At 44.5% G+C, this 21,399-nt stretch overlaps 1 protein-coding gene across 1 annotated transcript; it reads left to right on the top strand.

The window, feature by feature from the left end:
* Nucleotides 1–2,734: 2,734 nt before the first annotated feature.
* On the top strand, nt 2,735–21,076 carry UTP14A (UTP14A small subunit processome component). The gene is made up of 15 exons (XM_058536700.1): nt 2,735–2,816; nt 3,862–3,937; nt 4,685–4,755; nt 5,484–5,548; nt 7,165–7,307; nt 7,611–7,766; nt 12,180–12,299; nt 12,398–12,492; nt 13,099–13,222; nt 13,305–13,382; nt 13,848–14,241; nt 16,956–17,359; nt 18,106–18,299; nt 18,429–18,528; nt 20,643–21,076. Exons 1-15 carry the CDS (start codon nt 2,791–2,793, stop codon nt 20,913–20,915), a joined length of 2,319 nt encoding a protein of 772 aa, XP_058392683.1. The 5' UTR covers nt 2,735–2,790; the 3' UTR covers nt 20,916–21,076.
* The last annotated feature ends 323 nt before the right edge of the window (nt 21,077–21,399 follow it).

Genomic DNA, 21,399 nt, shown 5'->3' on the forward strand with positions numbered 1-21,399 from the left:
GAAACACTGCATTGACTGTTCCATAACTCTACACAGGAGAGAAATGGGGCAGCAATCTGGTTAGAGTTGGGACGGGGGACTTCCTAGGGGATCTGTCCCAAAGCTGCATTTGCATAGCAAACACACTATCTTTCCTTAGATTAAGTATAGATCAATTAAAAATGTCAATGTTTTCTTAAAATTATTTTATTCATACTTTATATAGGACTAAGAGAATGTCATCTGTTCATAAAAATATAATTCAGAGTACCTTGGGGGAAGTGGCAAGCACTTCCAAGGGGTTGGAGAGGTAGACAAGGACTAAAGATGATGAGGGTCTATTTGTATCTTTTCAGTAGGGGCATGATATGATTGGATGAAGAGACTGAAGACTGAAAAGCCAGTAAAAATTATTATAGCTAACACTTATTTGGCATTTAATGTGTGACAGATATTATTCTAAGGGATTTCCATTTATTCTAGTGCTTTATGTATATTAATTAATTTAGTTCTCACAACTACCCAATGTAATATTATCATACCAGTTATAAAGACGAGGAAACAAAGGCACAGAGAGGTTAGGTGACTTACTCAAGAACTACAAATCCAGTAAGCAGCAGTGGTAAGATTCAAACCCAGAGAGTTTGGTTCAAAATTCATGCTCTTTGTCAATATGCTTTAATGCTCCTCTTTTTTTTTTTTTTTTTTGTGAGCAAGATCAGCACTGAGCTAACATCCGATGCCAATCCTCCTCTTTTTGCCAAGAAAGACCAGCCCTGGGCTAACATCCATGTCCATCTTCCTCTACTTTCTATGGGACGCCACCACAGCATGGCTTGACAATCCATGCGTGGGTGCACGCCCTGGATCCAAACCTGCGAACCCTGGGCCGCCGAAGCAGACTGCGTACACTTAACTGCTGCACCACCGGGCCGGACCCAATGCTCCTCTTTTCTATAATAGATTACAGCAATACCACAGGCTTGAAATTGCAAGGGTCTGATACAACAGCAATAATGGTGGAAAGGTGGCGAGATCCATCAGAGAGATTCAGAAGTAAGACTAACAACGTGAGGGGACAACTGTGCAGCACAGGGAGAGAGGACTCTAAGTTGACTCTCAGACTTTTGACTTGGTTAGTTGATGGTGCCAGTTACACAGATGAGAAATAAAGAACTCTGGTGGAAAAGATAGAAATTATTGGACACTTCATGTTTGACGTGCCTGTGAGACAAAAAGGATTGCCAGGAGGTAATCAGAGATACTAGTCTGGAGCTCAAGATTTTGGAGTTCTCATACAATTGTTAAGGGCTTAGGAAGAGCATGTGGAATATACAAACAGGGCTTAGAAAAGAACCTGGGGAACATCATCATTTAGGAAGTAAGTACAGAAGAAGTATCCAGCAGTGAAGACGGAGGAAGATAGTCGTAAAGCTAAGATACCACGAGAGAGTGGTGTTATGGAAGCCCAGGATGGAGTTCCAACAACACAAAATTGTCTTTAATCCCACCAGAAACTAAACTGTATGAAACGGGCAGGCCCCGTGGCTTAGCGGTTAAGTGCGCTCGCTCCGCTACTGGCGGCCTGGGGTTCAGATCTGGGCGCGCACCAACACATGGCTTCTCCAGTCATGCTGAGGCTGCATCTCACATACAGCAACTAGAAGGATGTGCAACTATGACATACAACTATCTTCTGGAGCTTTGGGGGAAAAGAGGGAGGAGGATTGGCAGTGGATGTTGGCTCGGAGCTGGTCTTCCTCAGCGAAGGGAGGAGGATTGGCATGGATGTTGGCTCAGTGCTGATCTTTCTCACAAACATAAATAAATAAACTCTATGAAGCCATGGAACATGTCTGTTTTGTTCACCAATGTCTCTCCAGTGCCTAGAGGCCCGGCACATAGCTAATGGTCAAAAACATTTCCTGAATATGAATAAGAAAACAATCCAATAGTATCAAATACCACACAAAGTCCTGATGACAAAGACTGAGAGTGTCCATTTTATTTAGCAACCTTGGGGGTCACTGGTGATCTTGTCTAGAGCAGTTTCAGTGGAATGGTGAGGCAAAAGCAAAATGGGAGCTGCTTTAAAGAATAAATGCCAAGAATGTTTTCGTGTAACTTTTCTACATTTTTTTAACTAAAAAAATTTTCTTAAAAGTTGATGGGAGGTGAGGATGCTGCAGCCACTGACACAGCCCATTCTTGGATGGAACTTTGTTACATAGGGAAGGAGGAACCTAGAACTGCAATTACAAGGGGGCACAGGATCAAAGGGGATTTTTTTCCTTAAGGGAAGGAAACTTGCTTTGTTCACCGTCGAATCACCAGGGCCTAGCACAATGCTGGCCACTTCACGGGCGTTCACTAAAGCCTCGAGCTGGCCGGCAGTGGGCTCGCAGGACGTTGTCGAACACGGACGGGCGCTGGAGCCTTCCCTTTCGGATCAGACAGGACGACGAAGGCTCGGGCCCATCCCCGACAGCGCAGCACCCTCGCCCTAAGCTCACCCACCTTGGGCCGCCTGGAAACCGGGGGCCAGAAGGACCGACCCCGGCGCTCCCGGGAGATGAAGGGTGGACGGGGCAAACAAAGCCCCGCCCGCTAACAGGCTCTAATCTCCCCTCTCCCGGTTTCCCGCGGGCCCCGCCCGAAGCGTCTCCAGTTTTCCGCAAGCCCCGGGCAGGAGCGGAAGTGACGCGCTTGTCGCGCGTGATTGGCGGAAGCAGAAATTGCTTTGCGGCCGCCACGGAAATTGCTCTCCTTTCGGCTTCCGCTCCTGGCCCATGTGAGAGACAGGCCGCTGAGATGAGCGCGACCCGGGCTGCGGAGAGGTAAGGGCGACAGACAGGAGGAGAGTGTTTGGGGCTCGTTGGGAGCCAGCTTTCCCGGCTTTTGAGAAGTGGAAACCGCCTTTATAAGAGACGACAGTTGTTCTCCCAAGAGCTCGCAATTCGTTGCTATTTCTGCGATCCATCCTTTAAAGCCCTTTTATTTTAATTTAAATAGGTCTCTCCGCTTCCCAGCTCTTTACCCTCATCCCCTTGTCCTGATGCGGCTTCTCCTCTCCAGCTAAGTTAATATGTTGCACTTTCCTCGTCACGTGACTCCTTTTTCTGCCGCTGTCGCGGCGCGTTTCAACCCTCTGCGTAGGCAGTGCCTGCGTTGTAAACTCCCCTTATCTTGGAAACCTTTGCCGATTGGAGTCATCCACCACGTTTTCTCTCTGATGTTTCATGCCCCTCCCATAGGGGAACTAAATATAATCCTTTTAGTAATGGTTGCCTTGCAAAGATTGGTATATACTGTTAGGTAATAATAGACTCTAGAATTTATTTGTAGGTACCAAGCTCCTTAGTTAAGCACCTACTTTGCGGAGTAAGCTCCAGGGAAAATGGCTTACTCAACTGCTTTCATCCGATTCCGTTTCCCCATTCCTGGGAACAAGTGATCAAGATGTCACTTTGGAGTAAGCTGCGCCTACAAAGGTGTCTTCCATGTGGAGGATGCTTAGAAATATTAACAGTGAAACTGCTTTGCCCCAAGGGCCAGGAACAGCGTTTTCTGCCACCTTATTTAGGGTCTGACATTTTTACAGCCTCCAGAGGTCAGTAGAAAATGCCAATCCCTGAAGAGTGTTAGATCTTTTTCATGCAGTTTTGTATGGGTATCGCCATCCACTGCTTACCTCTTGGAGGTGATGCCTGCCTTCTGCAGTCTAAATTCAATGTCTTGACAAATTTCCAAAGATGCCCACACTGCATCTTCCAGGGGGTAGGGCTTTGCTGGGCTGAGAACTGAAGTTATGTTTTAGAGATTATTTTAATAGGAGAAAAGTTATTTCAAGTAATAATATTTCTCTTTTATCTCCTTTAACAGCCTTCTGGCTTTAAGTCAACAGGAAGAACTAGAGGATTTGCCAAAAGACTACCCCTTGAGCGCCAGTGAAGATGAGGTGGGTGCCAACTGCTAAACTGCCTTCTTCAATTTCCCTTCTGCCTCAAAATCAGAGTAGACAGCACATTCCTGGAAAGGGAAGAGGTGGCAACATTGTTTATATTTATTCAGGTCTTACAAATAAATTACAAACAGTTTAGTGTTTCATGCATAAGATACGGTATTAAGTGCTATGGGAAATTGAAGACTATAAGATACAGTCACTTTTCTCAAGTTGATTAAATATAGTTGAGTATATAAGATCAAAACACATGGTCCTCATGATATGATTTCCCTATTTCCCAGGTTTGGATTTACATAGAGAGTTATTTAAGTATATGGCTGAAATATACACATACATAATTAAGCTAGATCTCCAGCAGCTGCTATAGGAATTCCAACTCTTCATTCTCTTGACAAAAGTACTTAAATTGTTTTTTTTAATGTCGGAGTTTCTCTGTCAGATCACACTATGTATTCTATCCAGCAATATTATTCTCATAGCACTTTTCTTCCCAAAACAAGTTGAGACAAAGGTATAACATTAGCTCCCAGTTACGAAGGCTTTATGTTCCTTATAATGAGGGAGTTTGGTTTTTGAAGCAGTTCTTTTAGTTTGAGCCAGAATGCCTGCACACCAGACCTCATCTGATTCCCCAGTTCTCCACTGACCAAAAGAACGAGAGATTTTACATGGGCATCAATTTCCACACTGTCTTTTTTCCTCCCGGCATCATTCTGATGGTCTTTCCTTTTCTGTGTCTAGGGAGACAGTGATGGAGAGAGAAAGCATCAGAAGCTTCTGGAAGCAATCAGTTCCCTTGATGGAAGGAATAGGTAACATTCCCTTCAGTTTGGCAGGTTATAACTAGCTGATTCCATGAGACTTATCTGCAACTAACGTTTATTGGGTGCCTAAGACAATGAAGACGCCAGTGTCAGCATCGTTATTAAGATCCAGCACTCTGGAGACAGACTGTGTAGGCAGATTTTTTTTATTCTCTCTGTACCTCAGTTCTTCAACTAGAAAAGAAGATTAATAATAGAACCTACCTTGTAGCATTGTTGTGACATTTGAATGAGTTAATAAATGTAAAGATCTTAATCCAATGCCTGGCATATAGTAAGCATTATATAATTGTTAGCTCTTATTGTGTTAGGGCTTCGTGCATTTGAATTCTTACTTACTCCACACTTATAGTCTTTTGAAGCATTGAATAGGTGTTAATTATCCCCATTAGAGAAGTTAATTGACTTGCCCCAAAGTCACTCAGCTCGTAAATGGCAGATCCAGGAATCAGATCCAGTTGTGTTTGAATCCAAGTCTAGTACCTTTCCCACTATGCCTAACTTGTATTGCCTTGTGTTTTTACGGGGCTGAGTCTACATTAAGAGATGGGTAGACTACCACGTCCAGGTTAGGACAGATTTCCTGGTTGCTTTGTGACAAAACCTGACCCTAGAAGAGAAATGCGTGACAACAAGGCCTTGTTTGAAGAGAGAAGTGTTTCTTCCCCCAGCAGAATGTGTCCATTCTTGTTATATTCTGTTTTACCTAATTTCAGGCGGAAATTGGCTGAGAGATCTGAGGCTAGTCTGAAGGTGTCGGAGTTCAATGTCAGTTCTGAAGGTAAGTTGGACAAAGGAAGCTATCAATGCATGGAGCTTGTGGAGTTCCAAAAGCATAAGGGTCACTGTTTTTGACTGGTTAGTGAATCATACCAAAAATACTTGCCTGTGAGTGAGTGAAGAAGGATAGTCAGATGCCCTTGAGTTTCTTCCATTTCTAGAAGAAAGCCTAGAAGGCCACAGTCCAGGTCTCCTACTGAGCTCGATGAGCTACTGCAATAGAGGAACATGAATGAAGACAGCTGCCTCTCACTAACTTAGTCATATTCCTGATCTCATTTTTATTTCAGTTCTCAGTGCTTTGAGTTTGGACAAGCAGATAATCTCTCCCGCTGGAGCTCAGAGAAGTCAGGTTACTCAAGGGCCTTCACCTAGTACAATGTTTCTCAACCCTTTTTTTTTTTTCATTGCTCCCCTGGGGAGCCTTTTAAGACTTTTTTTCACCTCACTGCCTCCCTCCCCCACCCACCCACCCCCTAGAATCAAATATTAAGGAATAAGGTTTTATTGGCTAGAGTTGAGCTTTGGAGGGACACACAACTTTGTAATATCTAAGATTTTTTTCACCCCCCAACCAAGAACCAGTTTTCACCCTCTGGATGGGGGAGTTCTGTCACCCTATTGAGAATACATGATCTAGGAAATGGCAGAGTGGGGATTTTAACCCATCGCAGGTCTAGATGCCAAATCTGTTTCACCGTATTCACAATTTAGGCAGCTTGAATAAGTAAGTCGTGCACTTGTGGTAACCACTAATGTAACCGCCCAGAACAAGTAACAATGTATTCTTCCAAGTTTATTCATTCTGCAAATACTTCTTGTGCTTCTACTATGTATCAGGTTCAGGAACTTTAGATACTGGGGCTACAGTAAAGAATAAGACATGATCTCCTGGGGCTGCATACTAGTTGGGGGGAGAAAATAAGAGAATTAAAACAGAATGATACAATAAAGTGACTAAGTTGCTGCTTTCAGTTGGCTGGTGGTGAAAGGTCTCTGAAGAGGCAAAATTTAAGCTGCGATCGGAATGACAAGAAAAGTCAACTGCGAAGATAGGGTAAAGCATTCCGGGCCAGGGGGCAGCTAGTGCAGAGGCTCTAAGGAAGAGACACGCTCAGCATGTTCAAAGACTAGGAAGAAGGCCAGTGTGACTGGAGCATCGTGGAGGTGGGGACAACATGAGGTTGGAGAGGCAGATGGGGACCAGACCCCATGGGGCTGCGTCCTTTAGATGAATATAATTCTGAGTATAATGGGGAGCCATTGAAGGACTTTCAGCAGGATCATGACATGCTGTGGTTTACATTGTCAAAAGATCATTTTGGCTGCTGTGTGAAGAATGAATTGCAGCGGGGCAAGAGTAGAAGCAGAGAGACCCAAGAGAAAAGCAAATAACTCTTTAAAATAACTAATTTTCTCCTGTCTTCCACCCTCCAACACGTTTGGGAATGTAAGCAAGTGAGGGTGTCACTATTGCTGGTGATTGAAGTAAGAATTACTCCTGCTTCCCTGCACATTTGCCTGTCTACTAGCATTTTCCCCTGAGGCATCTCCCTAGGTGATATTGAGATTTTGCCTCACTTCTTAGTCTGACCAGAAAGTTTGGCCTTTCCACAGGATCAGGAGAAAAGCTAGTCCTTTCCGATCTGCTTGAGCCCGTTAAAACTTCATCCTCATTGGCCACAGTGAAAAAGCAACTGAATAGAGTCAAATCGAAGAAGACTGTGGAGTTACCCCTTAACAAAGAAGAGGTCGAGCGGGTGAGTTATTGAGAAAGTGGTCCATTAAGGGAAGAAATTGAACTGACAAGGAAAAATATGTTAAGAAGAGAAGGGAGGAAAGCCTGAAAAATGGGAGGAGGGGAAGTTGTGGTTGCCTTACCGTGGAAAAGACGAAAACTAATCTCAGGGAAGGTGTAGTCCTGAGAAGTAAGCAAGAGTTAATCTCTAGCATCCTGATTCTTTCTTGGGCTAAGAAACATTGCCTCCTAATTTCCTGCTAGTCCTTTCAGTTTGATGCTTAATTTTGTGGCTCTTTCCTTTTGTGTACTTTGCCTGCTTCAGATCCACAGAGAAGTGGCATTCAATAAAACCTCACAAGCCCTCTCCAAATGGGATCCCGTTGTTCTGAAGAACCGGCAGGCAGAGCAGCTGGTTTTTCCCCTGAAGAAGGAGCAGTCGGCCTTTGCTCCCATTGAACATGTGCTCAGTGGCTGGAAGGTGAGTGCAACACAAGGAACCTACACCTTGGAAGGTGAGATTGTGCAGCGTAGAGATTGCAGAGCCTATGGTTGATTTGACTGGACATGTTAAGCCAAAATCCCAGCTGTAGTCATTTTAGTTTAGCAGTCAAGGAAGGGAGAGAAGCGGGTAGCAAGATTCATTGTCAGTCATGCAATGGCCAGTCAGAGTAGCTCTGTAGCCGCCCTCCATCAGTTTGTAGCATATAGTACATGGTTATTGCCATGTTTTTGTGTTAAAACATCCGATTGCCAGTAGAGAGGGAATATAATGATATTTCCTTTTTTATGCCTCAGTTCTTAAAAAGCTTTTAAAGCCACATTCTGATCTGGGGGGAAATCAGGAACTGATTAAACCATTACTGATGCCTTAATAGGGATATATGAGCAGCAGAAACCAAAGTTAACTTGTGAAGGAATATTACATTAAAATATAACATATTGCTGATAACGAATAGGATTTTAGCAAGTAATTCATTATCCCTCTGAGCTGCAGAAAATAAAAAAAGATATTTTAGAGCTGTGTTTCCCAAACACTGATCCATGGCAAGGTTTTCATCCATCCAAAGCAAAAGGATAATTGTGAGTATGGTGAGTATAAGGTTGCCAGTTCTTTATTATGAGCTTATTCTTTCCACTTTAATGGTGTTGAAATAGCTTTTCTTTTGTGAAATGATGGTGGTAATAAATGATGAGGTTGGGGGTAGAATGGTGGTTATGCCCTTGGCAAAATTAACAGTTGGTAATCCTTTGTTAGTCCCTAAAGTCTCAAAATTTTTAGTCTGTGAACAGCTGCTTCAGAACAGCTAGCCTTTCTTTTCCAATATACCATTGGTCTATAATGGGATGTTCTGTCTTAAGTAGAAAAATACACAAAAACAGCAATGCCCAAACCATAGATAGATGCCCTCTTTCTGCTTTTCCTCTGCTTTCTAAAAATCCAAGAATAATAGTGTCCTATGTTTCAGGAACTTGAGGTGATTAAAGCTAATCAAAGTAAGCATGGCTTGTCACCATAGCTAGAAATTGAGCAAGTAGTTGTTTATTACGAGGATAAGCTCTATTTCTGATACTGTTGTTGAAGTCATTACCATTCTCTTTCTAGGATGCTTCCTTTTCCTCATGCAAAAGAGATCAGGTTTAAAGTGTGGCTGCAGGATGGAAGGGAGACTTTAGGAAAAAAATTTTAAGAGGTAATACACTTTGCAGGATTCAAAAATAAAAAGTATAGAAGATACATAGTGAAAAGTCTGACCCCACCCCTGTTCTGCATTTGCTCATTTTTACCCCCATACTCACCTAGAAGTAACTTGTTACTTTTATAAGTTTTTATTGTTAACTTATGAGTTTTATTGACATATTCATGTTTACCTGGTTTTTTTTTAATCAAAAGTAGTAGTGCGCTCCTACACAGTGTTCCGCACCTTGCCTTTTCCAAATGACGGTATAATCTTGGAGATAGCAGGAAAATGCCAAGTTGGTTGTTGAAGATGAGATGATGGAGGAGGAGGTTGCACTAAGAATGGCACGTCCTCTGCTCTCCAGGAATTCCCTATGCGAGACAGAATGGGGCCCAGATGCTGTACGTTGAATCTACTGTACCATTCATGCTAAGATTCATTTTTGAGAAATTACGCCAGTGCGGCACAGAGAAATAAGGAACTGCCTAGGTCGGGGGTGCTTTCTGGCTAGCAACTCACAGTTCTCTTCTTACAACTTAGAGTGCAAAGTACCAAGGACTAGTAATATACCAGTATTTCTGGAGATCAAGAATCCAAAAAGTCTGCGCTATAGTGCTATAGTTTTGGGCCAGCTTCCTAAAAGTCCATTTGACTGTAGCTGAGAAGAATTACATGGGATGATGCGTGAGAAAGCATTTGTAAACTGCAAAGTGCTAGAAATGATGTAAGGTCATTTTTCCCATCCCCTAGCAGCCTACACTAGCATTCCCAAAGTGTTCTCCACAAAACCGTAGGTTTTCAATATGCCTTCAAAAAGGGGATGGCAGGGTTCCCTCGCTAGAAAATGCTGCATGCCCCTACTGGAGACTGGCAATTCACAATACATGCTAGCTTTTTAAAGGCTATGAAAAGATAGTAAAGAAACCCCTTTGACTTACTCTAACCCAGGGTGTAAAACTGATTTTATTAAAAATCAAATAAATTGAAGTTTAACTTTCTACAATTTGAAGCAAATCTCATTGGCTGAGGAGGAACAAGCTTTGGGAAGAGCTAGTCTCCACTGCTGTCTCTGTTCTTTCACCTTCTTCCCCTACTGCCCTACTGGAACTGCTCAAAGGGCAGACCCCAAGCCCTCTGAGTCTTCAGCCTATTTGATGCCGTTGACACATCACATTGTTAAAAACTCTTCTCCCTTGGCTTCTGTGACATACCCCTGTTTTATTTTTTAATCTATCAGACCTTTCTTAGTCCTTTTTATTCTTGCTCTGTGAATATGCTATAGATCACTCTCAACCCCTTCTTCTGAGCTCCAGTCCCATATTCCATATGACTAGCCAGCCTCATCTGGGTCTCCATATGTACCTTAAACTTCACACACAATAGAGTATGCCTGGCATTTTCCTACCCCAGACTCCCAAACCCTGTACCACCGCCTTCATTCACTAACTCAGTCAACAGTGTAACTCCCTATCCCAGCCCCTTAGGTTGGAAACCTCAGCCATCTGATTCCTCCTTCTCCCCTTAATGGCCCGCCCTCCCCAGCCCAGACAGTGGGCTAATCCTGTAAATTGTGTCTCTGTAACTGCTCTCAGATCCCTGGTTCCTCTTCTCATTGTCATTTTCACCTTTCATTTGGCGCTTTACAAATAAGCCCTTACACAATCACCAGGATTTTCTTTCTAAAACACTGATTGTCACTCTCCTGCTTCAAATCCTTCCAAAGGCTCTCAACTTAAAGACAGAAGCACCTAGCATTTTAGCCACTGGACAACACATCATTCCCTTACATACCTCTCCTGATATCTGTGTTTTTGCTTATATTCATCTCTCTTTGACTTTTTTCCCCCTCCTTAGAGAATTGTACTTATGCCTCAAAGCCTAATACAAAAAGTCTCCTCCTTGCCCAAGCCTAACCTACTTCCTAATCAGAATTAATTGTTCCTCCCTCTATGATGACTCCTATGGACTAACATTTAACCCATTCTGTTAGGGGTACGTGTGTCTCTTTCCTCTGAAAGGCGGTGAGCTCTATGAGGACAGGAATGATCTTAATCAATTGTGCATGCATAGCACCCTGCACCAGTACCTGGAATGGAGCTGCAATCAATAAATGTTTGTAAATTGAATTGAATTGGAGGGAGATTACAGCATTGTAATATAAATCACTTTGTAGCCTGTGATTGATCACTACTGCAAATACTAAAAATGGAAGAACACGCACCTTTACTATTCAGTGGAATAGGTTTATGGTTAAACCAATAGCACCATGTAACATGTGATGATGTGTGTTTATGCATTTGTCCAGATATTTCTAAGTTTAATACTGACCATGATGTATATGGCACATTCTGTTGAAGAAAACCACATATAATATGTATGTGAGGTTTGAAACTGGCTCTGTTGCCTAGGGCTATCTTTGTGCCTTGCCAAAGTGGACTGTGGCATGATCGGCCTGATTATTTTAGCCATCCTCACAATATCAGTCAAGCAGCAAATGGGGTCTTTTGTTGACATGTTAAGTCACTGGTTCGCAGTCCATTCGTTTCATACACATAGACACTACCTAGCATACAAAGTTAACTGGAAACTGAGGAGTTGGAGCCAAAGTTAGAAAATGACTGGAGTTAAATTTGTACTGTCAGGAAGCAGTCTAATTAAATGAAGTTCATATTTTTAAAGGCATTGTCTTTTTGTGCTCATGTTAAGACGTCACCTTCCCTTTCCTCTAGAAATATTCTTAAAAGGAGGCGTCTATGAATCTGAAATTCCAAACTATACAGTAATTATGTGCTTAAAATGTACATAACAGTACAGGGACCATTTTGTTTTGCAACTATCAGAACTGACAATTTGGTACTGCTGTCCCTCTCTCCTGCCAGCATCTACCTTAGGGGCATCCTGCTTCTATTCTTAAGAGAATGGTATTCTGTTTTACATATATATTGTTAATCTGAACAGAGTGATCCCCTCAGTAATATTAGAAAGTAGCCTCAAGGTTCCCTTGCTGAGGTTATATTAAATCAGAATAAAATAAGACTTTATCTACACAGCTGGACAGCGAGACTGGAAGCCCTTCTCTTGCTGTAACAGCCAATCCTATCCAGTTAGTGATTCCAATTATAGTGTCATAAAGTAGATGGTCATAGGATTGTAAAGAGGGAGACTGCAGGAGCATGGCTTAAAGACTTAGAATGTTCTGTTATCTCCTTAAGGCAAGAACTCCCCTGGAGCAGGAAATTTTTAACCTCCTCCATAAGAACAAGCAGCCGGTGACAGACCCTTTACTGACTCCCGTGGAAAAGGCCTCTCTCAAAGCCATGAGCCTGGAAGAGGTAAGTGTGATAGGCCCTCTGATACACCCAGACATGCTCTGTTTCTCCCAGCACTTGCCCCCAAGCCCAGGAATCACTGTGAATGCCATTCGTTGTAGGCTAAGATGCGCCGAGCAGAGCTGCAGAGGGCCCGAGCCCTGCAGTCCTACTATGAGGCCAGGGCTCGAAGAGAGAAGAAAATCAAGAGCAAAAAGTAAGGAGGCCCCTGTGAACTGGCCTTGGGTTCCATGGAAGAAAGTGATATGGCTCATCGTGATTTCTTAGGAAAGAACCTCTGGCGTGGCAGCTGGAGCCATGTAGAAGAGGTCCCAAATAGGAGTGACTAGCCTTTTTTTTTTTCCTCAGACCAGCCTCATAGAGCTTTGCCTGCTTCAGTAGTGCCCTCTCCTCTAGCTTTGGCTTTCAGTCTTGGTTTTGCTAAAAAGAGGACTGTTCAATTACTTTCTCTCACTTCCAGGGTATCACAGAGTGGTTCTGCAGAATGAGCTGTGAATTCGCCAGCTGTTGATGCCAGTAGGGCTTCCTTCCTGCCTTTATGCCTCTTTGGAACTTGTTCTACTCTTCCCTTGCACTATAGAAGCAGAGGGGACTCAGCTCTGCAGAGGTCTGCCCCTGGGGGCTGCAGGGCCTGAGTCCTGTCAGTCCTCTCAGGTCCCAAACTGGCTTCCTCCAGTCAGCTGGCTCTGTAATGTCCGTTCTAGCCCCTGCATAGGGAAACCCCTTGGGTAGTGGGGCACTTTTATGTTTGGCGTCAGTGTTTCAGCTAAGTCTTTTCCCTCTTACCCCTCTTATCCTCTAGGTATCACAAAGTTCTGAAGAAAGGAAAGGCCAAGAAAGCCCTAAAAGAGTTTGAGAAGCTGCAGAAGGTCAATCCTTCTGCAGCATTGGAAGAGCTGGAAAAAATTGAAAAGGCCAGAATGATGGTGAGGCTGCCTCTTGCCACCACCCCTTGAACCAACCTTCCCCGGAAAGCGAGAAGGATCTCACTCTGCCCTTTCTTTCCAGGAGCGAATGAGCCTTAAGCATCAAAACAGTGGGAAGTGGGCAAAGTCAAAGGCAATTATGGCCAAATATGACTTGGAGGTAAGAGATCGTCAGGGTGAGAGAAGAGATGGAATTGGAGGAAAGAAAGGAAAATCAGTCCATAAGGATGCTAGCAGAAGCAGAGTTGGGGAAGAGCCATGAGGATGAATGGAAAACCAGGAATCTAAAAAGGCATCAGAAAATCTCTAAGGCAGAGAGGAAAATGACCAGGAACAAAGTGGAAAAGGAGAGATGAAAGGGAAACAGCATTGAAGGCAAGTCCAGTTAAAGGGGAGAGGAGCTTTTTTACCTTGTTTCCCATGTTGATTCCTTGAGGACAAAGAATTTGTCTCCCGTTTCATTTCATAGATGTTAACACAGTGGTATATGTGCAGTTTAAACAGTAGGCACCAGTAAGAAATACTTAAGCTGAATTGAGAGGAGGCAGCTTTAAGAAATGGACCAGGAAAGGTGTTATTGCGGTCACTAATGACAAGGTGCTCATGCTGTGACTCCTTCCTCCAGGCTCGCCAGGCTCTGCAGGAACAATTGGCCAGAAACAAAGAACTGACGCAGAAACTCCAGGCGGCCTCCAAGAGTGAGGAAGAGGAGGGAGGTGCGGAGGAAGAGGATGAACTGCTTGTCCCTGAGGCGGTGAATGAGGTGCAGATGAATGCAGACGGACCAAACCCTTGGATGCTCAGGAATCACCCTAGTGATGCAAAAGAGGCCGAAATCCAGAAGGACCCTGAACAACTTTCAGAGCCTGTGGCCCACGAGGCTTCTGAAAGTGAGGGAGAAGAAAGCCCACTGGCAGAGGAAGAAATTTTGTTGAAAGAATTGGAGGAAAGGCGATCGCTTAGAAAAAAGTCTGGGCTTAACCAGGACTCTGAGCCGGTGGGCAGACAAGAAACAAAAGGTAAGTTGTGGTGGACAGGAAGAGAGAACTTCCTAGTGCTAGTGTTATGGACCGACTGTGAGAGGAAGACTGTCCACCCACACGCCGCAGAGTGATTAGGCTCTGGGGACTTTCAAGAGAGTGCCCTGAGTCCCTGAAGAGAAAATAAATTCATCATCACCACTTTTATTCAAAGGCATTTAATAAGCGGTCATCTGCATGGCTGTACAATGTATGCTCAGACATGTTTTCTGCTCTTGAGAGCTTCCTTCCAGTCTTCAGAAAGACAGAACCACACCATCCTGGAAGTAAGGGCAGGAGTTAACCTTACTGGTCCCCACAAACCAGAGAGAAGTGCATGAGGTGGGATGGCAAATCTGAAAATCGTTCACACCCACAGGCACAGGTGGATTTTGAGGCGTTATGAAACGTCTTCAAATCATTGCTGCAGTTTCTATTTGTAAAGTAGGAGTGGCATTTTTAGCACTTCATAATGCTAGTTGTTATGTGTCATATAGGGTGAGACTTTCTTGACAGGAATGACTGACTCCACAAGGTACATGGTAAGTTAGAATTGTTACTCTATGCTCAGACTCGATTTGTATACTATATTTTCTACCTGTTGTCTTGAAGAGATTTTATATTCACAATGTTTAGTGCCCTTGAGACAGGTTGGAGAGCTCCCATTCTGGGGACAACACAGGGTGTTATAAAGCCTGCTCAGGAAACTACTTGCATTCAGAAATCACCTGGCTGGCTGGGCAGATTCTCCGGTCTGATTTTATTTCCTATAGGAATAATGCATTTAGATGACAGCAAGAATCTGTTTTTCCACGGCAAAAAAAATATTTTAAAAGAGCTGTCATTTGGAATGTGTTGTAGGACTTTAACTTCGGGTTTTCAGCTGGAGAGTTGTGGGATTAATAGTTACAGGCAGTCACTTCTGAGAGGATTTTGGAAAGCAGCACTGCAGGCCGAGATTGCGGGGCCATCTCTATACGACCACAGGACACCAGCTGTATCCTCCTGGGCCCCCCTCAAAAGCTGGTCACCTAGCTAACTAGGTAGAGCATTTGGTTGTGGTCTGAAAGGTGAATTTGGATTTCCTTGGATAATAAATAAATAGAATGTTCCCAAACCTTTGGGGAAATAGTATCCTAAAATAGTGAGAAGTCATGGACCCCACACAAAATGAACAAGGAAATTCGACCTTGAGGAAAAAACATACATGTGTCCAAAAGCCAGATCTAAGTAGCTTCTTCCAGTGGCTTCAAGCCAAAGCTAGATAGCAGGATGAACTTGGGAATGGAGGCAACTTGACGCAAAGGACAGTTTAGAAGTGTGTTACTGCCATGTCTTCCTCAGGGCTCTCAGAGACTAGTGGTATTTGCTCAGATGCTGCTGGTGACTGGAAAGTGCGAGCTACTTGACTCAGCCACAGCAGGTTATGAATGCTGCTTTAAGATAAAACAATGCTGGAGTCGGCCCCATGGCATAGCGGTTAAGTTGGCGTGCTCCACTTTGGCGGCCCACAGTTTGCGGGTTCAGATCCTGGGCACGGACCTACACACTGCTCATCAAGCAATGCCGTGGCAGCGTCCCACATACAAAATAGAGGAAGATTGGTATAGGTGTTAGCTAAGCAACAATCTTCCTCAAGCAAAAAGAGGAAGATTGGCAACAGATGTTAGCTCAGGGCCAACCTTCCTCACTAAAAAAATAAATAAATAAATAAACAATGCTGGGTGAGGTTTTTACAAATAGTAAATCACAATTTTTAGAAATTACAAATCATAAATGACAATGAAGTTGCATTCAGAGGCCACCTGTTTCCCCCCCCCAAAAGCCCCAGCGGATAGTTGTATGTCACAGCTGCACATCCTTCCAGTCGCTGCACGTGGGACGCGGCCTCAGCATGGCCGGAGAAGCGGTGCGTCGCTGTGCGCCAGGGAGCCGAACCCGGGCCGCCAGCAGCGGAGCGTGTGCACTTAACCGCTAAGCCATGGGGCCAGTCCTAGAAGCCACCTGTTAAAACAGCTTTTTAAGGGGCCAGCCCCATGGCTTAGCGGTTAAGAGTGCGCTCCGCTACTGGCAGCCTGGGTTCTGATCCTGGGCGCGCACTCACACACCGCTTCTCTGGCCATGCTGAGGTGGCGTTCCACATACTGCGACTAGAAGGATGTGCAACTATGACATACAACTATCTGCTGGGGCTTTGGGGAGAAAAAGGGAAAAAAAAAAGGAGGAGGACTGGGAATAGATGTTAGCACAGAGCCGGTCTTCCTCAGCAAAAAGAGGAGGATTGGCGTGGATGTTAGCTCAGGGCTTATCTTCCTCAAAAAAAAAAAAACAGCTTTTTAAAAACTTGGAACTTGGGGCGATCTCCCCAAGCAGGGTTTACTGTTTAGGGAAATCAAGCCACGGTTCTGGTTATACAGTGAGTCATTGGCAAAGCTGGGAATAGGACCCAGGACATCTGCTTCCCAACATGCTGCTTTTAACTACTCAACTCCATTGCCTGCTTCTTGACAGGTAATGATTAGTGAACTCTCCAGGAAATCCAGCAAATGGAATCTTCTTTTACTCACTTGTCCTTGATGGAATGTCTTTCATGGTGCCTAGCACCCCGTGGGTGCTCAACAAATGCTCGCTGGTTGTTGAGAGTGCTGCATAAATGCTTGTTGACAAGGCAGCTTCCAACCTCCTTTTCTGACAGCTTTCATTTCTTCCCCCAGATTCTAGCAGCCAGGAGGTGCTGTCCGAATTGAGGGCACTTTCCCAGAAACTTAACAAGGAAAACCATCAGTCCAGGAAGCAAAAAGTGAGTTCAGCAAGGACGGTTCTGCCAGTCCAGAGAGAGGAACCTGCCGAAGAAGAAGAGCCCCTGTTGCTGCAGAAGCGGGAGAGAGCACAGACTCTGGAAGAGCTGGAGGAGCTGGGCGAAGAAGGATGTTTTCAAGATAAGGAGCTTCCCAGACCTGCATTAGATGGGCAGCAGTTGGAGAGGAACCCAAATAATCAGCCTGGTGCCCCCAAGGAGAAGACAAAGAAGGAGCAAATGATTGATCTGCAGAACCTCCTTACCACAAAATCTCCTTCTGTGAAGTCTTTGGCCATTCCCACGACAATAGAGGAATTGGTGAGCAGAGCCAGGGTCATGGGCCATTTTGGGGGATCAGAGCCAGCACGGAAAGTGTCCTTCTTGCACAAGGAGTAGAATCAGTGAGGTTTCGCTGTGCCGGGGGCATATTTCGCTAGTTGAGAGGTCCGGAATAGTACGGGGCCAGGCTGGTCCCCGTGACAGTTTACTAGGTGCAAATATGTGAGTGCGGCTGAGACTCCCACATCCTAAACCCTGAGCCACCAGACCTTCCCTGAGGTGACTCTAAAACTGCCCTCAGAGGAAAGAGGGAGTCATTCAAAGCTCTGACCAGATCCCAGGCAGGACAACTCGAAGGTGAATCATTGAGCTATTGCCAAGGTTTTGCTCTCAGTGGGATCTCAAATGTTCCAGGACTCCCCGATCAAGTAATTGCAACTGCTGAAGTGAGGAGCCCTGGCACCTGTCTTTGCAGGGATGTAAGCTGGAGGACGCCCACATTCTGGCCAGGCCACTTGGAGCGCCTCCTCCTAACACAGGCCAGTCCTTCCTCCACCAGCAGCTTCCTTACTGAAAGTTTAAAATTGTGTCATATGATAATGAGCTAGGGATATTTACCCTAGAGAGAAGAAAATTGGAGCATGATTGGCTACCGATGGAAGACCATCATGGTTCAGTGCTTCCCTCTAGGGGGCGCTAAAATGTCACAACCCAAAAGTCAAGCGGTCTTGCCGGGAACCACAGCTCACAAGGCAAGCTGTAGCTCTGCTCTTGTTTCTTCTCAGGAAGATGAAGAGGAGAAAGATCAAAGGCAGATGATAAAGGAAGCTTTTGCTGGTGATGATGTCATCAGAGACTTCTTGAAAGAGAAGAGGGAGGCTGTGGAGGCGAGTAAGCCAAAGGACGTGGACCTGACTCTGCCTGGCTGGGGCGAGTGGGGTGGTGTGGGCCTGAAGCCCAGTGCCAAGAAGAGACACCGGTAAGAACAGGGAAGAAACCCTGTCAGAAGGGCACTAGGTTCTCCCACCTCACTCTCATATGTCCTCCCTGCCCTTTTCACTAAGTCCTTAATGCTCTTAGTCAGACCTCCTGCTGTTCTGCTTTCCAGGTTCCTCATTAAAGTCCCTGAGGGTCCTTCAAGAAAAGACAAGAATTTGCCAAATGTGATTATCAATGAGAAGAGAAACATCCATGCAGCAGCTCATCAGGTGAGAGAGAGAGAGAGTTCTTTAGCTGCCTCCTCTTTGCTGGCCAGCTCTCTTACTTGGGAGGAGTATTCTAGGGCTTTCTGGTCAAGAGGGATGTGTGATCTTGATCACAGAGTCAAATCTATTCTTGTTTTCACTGACTGGCTCTGAGGTGAATAATTCCAAATTGACTCTGCTGTTTTAATTATTGACCAAGAGGAAGGTTGAGATTCACAGGATAATCTTTGTAGCAATGGTGAGGACCATAAATCTGCATTTTCAGCTAGTACCCCAGATAACTCGGATGCAAATAGGTGTCACTAAACTAAGCATTACTATTCGCTTGTATTTATAGTCAAGGTAATGTTCAGAGGCTATAAGGTGTGCGCTGCATCTTAAGAAAAACAAAGACAAATGGGATGCTTGTTCAGGGCAGTGAAAGGATTTTAAATTGTGTCATATAATAATGAGCTAGGGATATTTACCCAAGAGAGAAGCAAATTTGAGCATGATCATGGTCTTCCAGTATATTGAAGGCTGTCGTGGAGTGGAGTCACATAAAGTAGAAGTTGGAGGAAAAGCAGAGTTCAGTTTAAGGAGAAAACTTCTGCCAGTCCAGAGAGAGAATGGGTTGTGGTGCGGGTGAGCATGTGTAGAGGGGACTCAGAAATGAGATTGGACTCAATGACCTTTATGTTCCCTTCCATTCTGAAAGTCTGTGACCCTGAGATCTGGCCCCAGCCAGTATAATATTGAAATGAATTATTTTTCCTTCTGAAAAAAAGGGGGGAACTGTTTTAATAGGTACAAAAGAAAGGTGAGGAAATCACATTTTAGTAATACTCTATTGATCTTATTTTGTGAACCAATCGCTGCAGAAATTGAATTGTAACCACTGTAATCCCAGTTGAGGATATATAAGCAGAAAATAGGCAATGAGCAGACAGTTAGGGGGTGAGAGAGAAAAGAGGTACTCCACCAGGCCAGGGTTCTAGGTGAAGGGCAGAGTGTGGACCTCAATAAAGATCACCCTTCCATTCCAGGAGTCTTATCTGTTTGTTTTTTAATACATTCACAGCAAACTGACAAATAGTCTCCCTTGATTTTCCTCATCTTTTTAATAAGCTATAGACTGCAGGTCCCAGTGTGCAATTGCTGAAGGCAAAAAAAAAAAAAAAAAAAAAAGCCTCCTGAGACTGAATACTTTGTCCAGGAGTTTTTCTTTTTCTCTTGCTCTGGGTGACATGCACAGATCTAGCTATCAGCCCCAATAAGACATCCCCTTAACCTAAAGAGAATCTGTGTCCTTCATCACCACCGGGCCCACCTGGCAGCTTCTCTTGAGTGTTCCATTGCGTATCTCCAAAAACTACTGATTGTAGCTTCCCCATTCTTCTGCTTACATTTTTTTCCTCTTCTTTGGCCTTTGGGGAAGTGTTTAAAGATTATTTAAATGTCAGAAGGTAGCGCTGTGGTGAGGTGAAGAGTACTAGTCCAGGAAAGGAGCCCTGGGTTCTGTTCTCCCTCACTGCTCGTAATTTACTTGGGTAAATTACTTCCCCTGTCTAAGCCAAATTCTTGGGCCAAGGGAGATGACCTTTGCCATTATCTAGGGCCTTCTAGCTCTGACATTCTGTGATACCAAAAGAGGATGAAGCTAAGTATTAACAGCCTGGTAGAGTTCAGGATTCAGGAGTAAACCTTGGGTTCCTTACAACATTAATCCTGTGTATCAATGAGAGGAAAGGAAGGGATTGGGAGCATGAAGAGGGTAGGAGGGTCATCAAATCCACAGGGATACACAAATGCCCAGATGTTTCTTGCAGTCAGTGTTATATAGGAAGACCCACTTGGGGACAGCAGCCCCGGAGTGTTCCTACAGCTACAGGGGCAGTGTCGGGGTGGTTTTTGAATCCCTAGATTGTTGGGTAAGCCTAGGAGAAGGGGGAGTCCTAATCCAAATTAGGTCCTTCTACTCCCAGATGTCCTCAAGCAGATTGGGACTCCTGAGGTTAGATAGGGGCATTGAGAGGCCTTGACCTCTCAGCAGCTTCACTCACTGCAGCCAGCACGTAGAACTGTGCCCTGTGTACTAATGCTACCTGACGAGTTCCCATTTCTGCCTGCCTCTCCAGGTCCGGGTGCTTCCATATCCATTTACCCACCATCAGCAATTTGAAAGGACCATCCAGACCCCTATAGGATCGACGTGGAACACCCAGAGGGCCTTCCAAAAGCTGACTAGGCCCAAGGTTGTGACCAAGCCAGGCCATATCATTAAGCCTATAAAAGCAGAGGATGTGGGCTACAGGTCTTCCTCAAGGTCAGACCTCTCTGTCGTACAGAGGAATCCAAAACGGCTCTCCATCCGTCACAAAAAACAGCTGAAGAAAAACTCTGTAGATTGAGTTGGTGAAGGAGTGACATCCTGGCCAGAATCAGGAGCCCCGGCTGCTCCTCCATTGGCCCAGTTGACTCTGAGCTACAAGATCAATTCCAAAACTGGCTTAGCACACTGTGGGTGTAGTTAAGTCACATTTTTAAAATAAAGGCATTTTTATCTATTTAACTGGAGTGTATTCTGTGTTATCTCCCAGTGGAATCATTTTCTTCAATCAGACAAGACACCTTTGGCTGCTCCCCATTGCATTTCTCTAGTCACTTGTCAGGGGAACCTCATTTTCTTACCAAGGATTATGTAGTTAGTCCTAAATCGAAGTGAAGAGAAGTTACCCCAGCCTGTGATCGTAAATACATCACATCAGACATGATCCACCATCAAGAACCAATTTGAAGAGTCAGGGATAGTGACTAAATAGTGTATATTCTTAACCTAGAAACAGCATGCACAAATGATGCGATTGGATTGAGTCCTGGGCTGGTCCTAGGTGG

Source organism: Diceros bicornis, chromosome X (genome assembly GCF_020826845.1).
Source record: "Diceros bicornis minor isolate mBicDic1 chromosome X, mDicBic1.mat.cur, whole genome shotgun sequence".
Taxonomy (NCBI): Eukaryota; Metazoa; Chordata; class Mammalia; order Perissodactyla; family Rhinocerotidae; genus Diceros; species Diceros bicornis.